This window comes from Octodon degus, unplaced genomic scaffold (genome assembly GCF_000260255.1).
Source record: "Octodon degus isolate 3935 unplaced genomic scaffold, OctDeg1.0 scaffold00144, whole genome shotgun sequence".
NCBI classification, from domain to species: domain Eukaryota; kingdom Metazoa; phylum Chordata; class Mammalia; order Rodentia; family Octodontidae; genus Octodon; species Octodon degus.
This window is the reverse complement of record NW_004524720.1, coordinates 6,310,420-6,316,889: the sequence shown is the minus strand read 5'-3', so window position 1 is coordinate 6,316,889 and position 6,470 is coordinate 6,310,420. Positions and strand designations below refer to the sequence as shown.

At 34.3% G+C, this 6,470-nt stretch overlaps 1 protein-coding gene across 1 annotated transcript in view; it reads left to right on the top strand.

The window, feature by feature from the left end:
• The window catches only part of Kifap3 (kinesin associated protein 3), a 190,547-nt gene that overhangs the window by 115,111 nt on the left and 68,966 nt on the right, over window positions 1-6,470 (top strand). The window contains exon 9 of the mRNA XM_023701945.1: window positions 5,438-5,546. Within this exon, the coding sequence (XP_023557713.1) occupies window positions 5,438-5,546 (109 nt within the window). The remainder of the gene's footprint in view (window positions 1-5,437; window positions 5,547-6,470) is intronic.

Here is a 6,470-nt window from a genome sequence, read left to right as displayed (position 1 = left end):
TCCGCCTGTTTATAGCCTCCCAAAAACTGGGTGCACCACCATGCCCAGTCTCAATTGCTGTCTCAGCGGGCCCCGGGGGCAGGGCCTGCCCGGCAGGCCCAGGGATCAAAGCCCCCGCCCCTGTGCCTGCTTGCATAAAGCTTTATTGTTAATGGTGAACAAAATAAGCCTGTTTCTTACTGACATTTAAAAGTTTGTGTGTACAGTTTTCCCTTACATTTTCTCTTTTTTATTTTTTAGAGAATAAAACAATAGTAAAAATACTAGAAACAATAGAATTTCAATAAACAAGATAATAGAAATCTAACAGTGGTTGTTATTTACGTATTGTCTTCGAATTAGTTGTTCAGCTTACCAGATATAGGCATACACAATTGGCCAAAAAGAAAGTTATAAAAGATTAAAAAGGAGAGGAAAAAATAATATAGGCATTATTCATCCTGTATATGTACAGAGATATTTTTTTCCTTTCCTTCTTTCTTTCATCTTTCCTTCATCCCTGTTATTCCTTCTCTTTGAACAGATTCTTTTCCTTTCACAGTATCCATTATACCTTTCAGAAATTGTTTATTCTTTCTGGTTCTTACACTAGCAAGATAATACAATGTTTACACATGCGGGTCTGATTTATTTCACTTTTAGTGTTCTCTAGTTGTATCCATTTACCTGTAAAAGCCTCAAGTTTATCCTTTTTTGGAGCTCATTAGTACTCCATAACGTGGAGTATTTCTCCATGTTTTCTTGCCAGACAGTTTTGTAACGTCAGACATAATCAGCGATAGAGTTTTCAGAATGTTTATATTCTGTATTTCATGAACAAAATTTTCCAAAACTCATTCCGGGCTCAAGGTATTTTAGCTTATTTTTAACTTAAGCTCTAATATGAATACTAAGGCTATATACCAAATTATGTTGTAAATATCGTAAAGTGTGAGGCAGTATTTGAGACAACCAAATACTCTGGAATATTTGTATCTAAAGTGCCATCTAGCCTATAACTTATACTTTTTTATGAGCAAAATATATTTATTGAGACAAAGAAAGCTCCTGTCCAAGAGAGGGACAGGAGGGGAGCCCGAGCAGGTTGTCCCCCCGGTATGACTTATACTTCACAGTGTCCAGTTTTGACATAAAATTTAAGAAAATGTTGGCATGATTGTTTTGCTACACAGTGCCAGATTTACTGAAAAAATAAGAGAATGATGGAAAACAAAACAAAAATTAGGTAAAATTTCTTTTCAGAGGTAATGTCAGTAATTGCTAATGAGGCATCAAGCTTACTTGTAACAGCATCCAATTAACTTGCTAACTAAAGCCATATCAACTTTAATTTAGTATTTTATTCTCCTTGAATTATGCATATTAATAGATGTTTAGTAAAGATCTTCAGGTATTATATATAAATATTTCAAAGAGAAGCCTAAAATAACTTTGAAGGTAGGAAAACAATGGCTCAGTTGTAATGAATATTCATTTATTTGTTCAAAAAGAATATGAGACTATGATTATTCTTTATTTACATCAGCTATTACTTATAGGCTTTATAAACTGTGTCACTGTTAAAAATTAATATACTCAGTAAAATGTCAAGTCTTTCTCACCATTTTAGCCCATTCATAAAGTACTGCCTTTCTTATACAGTATGTGTTTTATGGGATAAATGTATGATTAAATTAAATTTTTAAAAATTGTTTAACCTCAAGAATAGGTGACAATACATGAGACAGACTGTAATATTTCCCAAAATTATACTGCTTTGTTTTCTTTGTACTTTATTGTCTCTAATTATCCAATGTACTCTAATTTTCTTCTCCCATTTGTCACTACTGTGCAAAATTTGGGGGCCAAGTTATGTCTTGCTTAAGCATGGTCTTAATGGTCTCAGTGGGTAGATTGTTTCAGGTAAGCATATTTGGGATAACCAGGAGTTAATGGTTGTATTCTAATAATAGTTAAAAGTACACATTAACAGCTCATTGTTATTCAGACCTCTGTATGTTTTGTTTAAATAGGTGCAAATGCCATCCAGATGCTTATAAAAGTATTTATTGGCAATAGAACAGCCAATCAAAACACGTGGTTAGGTAGTGATGTCATGGTGTTATTTAATATTTTACCTTAGAAGAGTGTGCCAGTCTTCATAGTGATCCACATGCTTTCCGCCACAGTTGTCCTATTTGGCCCCCCTTTGATCTATATGACTTTTTTTTTTAGCTGAATGCTGGTAAACGTCCTTTCTGACAGCCCCCTTTGCTCTTGCCTGCCATTATCTGCTGAAGTTCAGAAACCAGAGCATCACTTCAAACAAGTTAGGGAGTAGCCAGTCAGAAGAGATTCCGGAGGCATGCAAAGTTCTGGCATAATCATTCAAAGATGTTGGGGCAGTGCAGTGGGGGTGGAGGAGGTGTGCGTGAGTACGGAGAGCTGTGGGGGTTGGCCTCTGGTCACTGGTAAATAAGTGAAGGCAGGTGCCAGAGAGTCTAGACGCAGTGATTTCAGTCCTGGGTCTTTGGTATCTGATACCCAATATGGGACTTGGCTGATTGAACGGTATTGCATCTTCACTGACCAGGCTGAAGCCGTTTTAGGGTTTTCCTGTGAAATTAGTAAAAGATGACAACATTCATAGTTAAAACAGAGCAAATCGAGTTTTAATATTTCCTAGTTGTTGGCAATTTCACTCACTTTTGAAGTACCATGGGTAGTAATCAAAGGCAATGTTTCACTGTTTTACTTGGAGTTCCAGGGAACTTGTTTTTAAGTTTGAATACTTTAATTAAAACTGAAGTGTGTCTCTTTCTATGAAAGCTAATTCTATATTATGATACAATCCTTTCATATTTAGTTCTCATTTCTCAGAGTTTTGAAGATGAGGATTGGATAGGTTTTCAAACTGTGTAACAGTTTTTTTAATGTAGTTTCTGATTACTTCTATATTACATTTAACATGGAAATGTTTTAAAATTCAGTTTTCAGGAGCAGCTGTCATACTACAAAGGCTAACTTGATATAAATGAGTTATACTAGCAATAAATATTTTGCCTCGTTAAACCATTGTTTTAATGTAAGAGATTTTCATTGTAAGAAGGTTTCTCAATATTAGTAAAGTTCACAAGAAATGTTTTAATAGGCTTTGAATTGCAGTATGAAAAGTATACTAATAACACTAGAGGATTGTCACCTACATTTTTTCTGATGTTTAATTTCATTTCTCTTGAGAATTTTAGTTATTAGCTGAAAATATATAAGTAAAATATGATTTTCAAAATCTGCTTATATAGACATATATACACACACATAAATTAAAATTTGTTTGCCATATAATCTTTTTCTATAACATTATTAAGTAATAATTTTTTCTATCCAGAGATTCCTTACTGACAACATTTGTGGTTAATGATCTGCCCTCTGGGAGAGGGCATGACACATTCCAAGCAGTCAGCTACTACCATATTTTGTAATTTTCAGCATATAGATTACTTCATTTTATTAGACTATACTAACCAATTAGAATATTTATTTAATTTTGGTTTTCTGTTGTTCATTGTTAGCACATAGACCATTTTGTTGATTTTGTGTGTCAAGCTTGTATCCTTTTTTAAACTCAGAGGTTATTATTTCGAACTAGCGTAGAAAGCAATCAAAATAAGACTCAGTGCAATAGGTTCTAAAGTAATTTATTATTCAGGAAGTATGCCTGATTCACAAAGACCTGGTATTCTGTAAAGGTATAGCTTGAAAGTAAAACATGGAAATTTTGAGGTTATAAAGCTTAGGAATTATTCCCATATGTTAGCAATTTGGACTTAGAGAAAAATATATGCACACATCTTTACATTATATGTATTATTAATTTGTTGATTTTTCCATTAACAGAAGACTAGCTTTTTTAAATCATTCCATAAAGATTGCTTATCTCTTTTATTCTAGCAGTAGTCTCTCATTGTAATAAATATAGATTACTGTTAACTGGCATAGGTAGCCTACATCTTCCTTCTTAGCTTTTTATCTGCTGCTTCTTATACCCTCCTTTCCATTCTTTTATCATTAAATAGAATTCTTTTCTCATTTGACACCCATGTCCAATTTACTGAATTTGTTAAGAGCTTCACTTAACAATCACACACAATTCCTGACGTTATAACTCCAGTCCAGATATCTCCTTTAAACTCAGCCCTACATTTATAACTTCCAACTGAGTATTCTGTACTAGACTTTAATAGGCAATTTAAACTCAACATACTAGGCTGGCCAAATAGCTTAGGGGATTAAAGCGCCTGAAGCAGGCACAGGGCCCTGCTTTGCCGGCCCCACCCCTTGGACACTCTGAGAAGGCATTTGAGAATGGGTGTGGTGGCCCACCCTGTAATCCCAGCACTTGGGAGGCTGTAAACAGAATCCCTATGAGCCCAATCTAGTAGTGAGACCCTGAACACCCTGTAAACCCTTCCTTAAAGTACAGGAAAAAAATAAAATAGAAAATAAACTCAACATACCTGAAACTAAAAGCAATATCTTCTTTTTAAGGCTTTGTCCTACTTTTTGGGGGGGGAAGGGAGGTAGTACTAGGGATTGAACCCAGGGTCTTGCCATACCACCAAGACACACCCCCAGTCCTCTGCTATTTTAATTTTGTTTTGTTTTGTTTTGTGTTAGTTCCACCATCCATTTCATAGGTCAGTGCAAGATTATGGAGCCTTTTAAATTTTCCTCTTCCTTAATCCCAGCATCTAGTCAGTTTTTAAATCCCAGTTTGATTCTGCCTAGTGAACATATCTCCACTCAATCCCTTTATATTAATCCCCATTGTCCCAGCTAGTGTAGGCAGCCATCATCTCACCTGGACTTTTCCTATAGCCTCCTATATGGCTTCCCACAGTTCAGTCTTTGTTGCTCTATCCAGATCTTCTGGGGATACATGTCTCATCCTGATACTTTCCTACTTAGAAACATTTTAGTAGCTTCTAATTATCCTTAGAATGAAGTCCCAAATCCTTAACATGTAGTATTTCAAAACCCTGTCTTATCTGTCCTTTGCCTTCTTATTTCTCAGCCATTTCTCATTCCCTACCCATACTCTTTCAGGTTCTTCATTCCCTTCTCATACTCTTTCAGGTTCTTCAGAGCAGTTTATGTTCCTTTCTGTATTGTGGGCTTTGCATAAGCTACTTTCCTTACTTGGAATGCCCAGCATGCAAGTAATTCCTTAGGTGTAGAGATATTACCTAATATTTTTCTTCTATTCTCCATTATGCCTGGAAGTTTATATTTAATGCAGAGCATCTAGTAACTGTTCATTACATAAATATTCATTCAGTTATTGAACAGCTTTTACATTTTGTGGAATATTGATTGTTAAACCATTTTCTTTTTCAGTCTAAAATGAAACATTTTATAATATTTTGTTTTTAATAACATTTCCTGTGCTTTTTGCTAGTTAATGAAGATGCTTTTTGAATGTTCAGATGAACGAATTGATTTGGAACTCATTTCTCTCTGCATTAATCTTGCTGCTAATAAAAGGAATGTACAGCTGATCTGTGAAGGTTAGTGCCTGTGAACTTCCTAGGTAACCTCATTAGCATATGGTAATGGAATTTGATGGAAAAATAGATACTAAAGAATTCAGAATTATAGTACATACCTAAATACTGTTTATCTAGGATTTATAGTGGATACTTAAATTACTGTACATATAATTCCTAAGGGTCACATAGAATATTCTTATGTCATAAGTGGAGAAACCTTCAGTAACATTTTGTAAACTAAAGTTATTGATCCAATTTTGATATTTAAAACATTTTCTAGATACAATGAAGCTTTTATTTGTGAAGTAGCCATCTACAGTTAAAGATGTTAAAATATAAATGTATTGGGTTATTTTTATATGACAGACTCTAAATATATGTATTTCAGAGAATACTCAGTGGTGGTGCTTGCCTGCAATCTCAGTGCTTGGCTGAAAAAAGGAGAATCACTAGGAGTCCAATCTACGTAGCAAGATCCTATAGACCCTGTACTAAATACAGTAAAAAAAAAAAAAGCACAAAAACAGACATAGTACTGGCACAAAAATAGAAATGAGGGACAATGGAACAAAGGAACCAAACACATGCATTAAAGAAAAGATAGGCTTTTTTAAAAAAATGGTGTAAGGAAAACTTTATCTATATGTAGAATAAATATTGACCTATATCTCTGATTCTGGACTAAAATAAAATCAAAAGGAATCAATAACCTAGATATGAAAAGAGAAATACTGAATCTGCTAAATGACAATATAGGTAAAACTCTTTAAAGACAGTGTAAACAAGGACTTTCTGAACAGAACTCATTTGCACAAAAAATAATTGACAACCAGTGAGATTATATCAAATGAAAAAGCTCTGCACAGCAAACAACAGAATAAAGGTACAATCTACAGAATAGGAGAAAAAATTTCTAGCTACTCCTTGGATATAATCCTATAT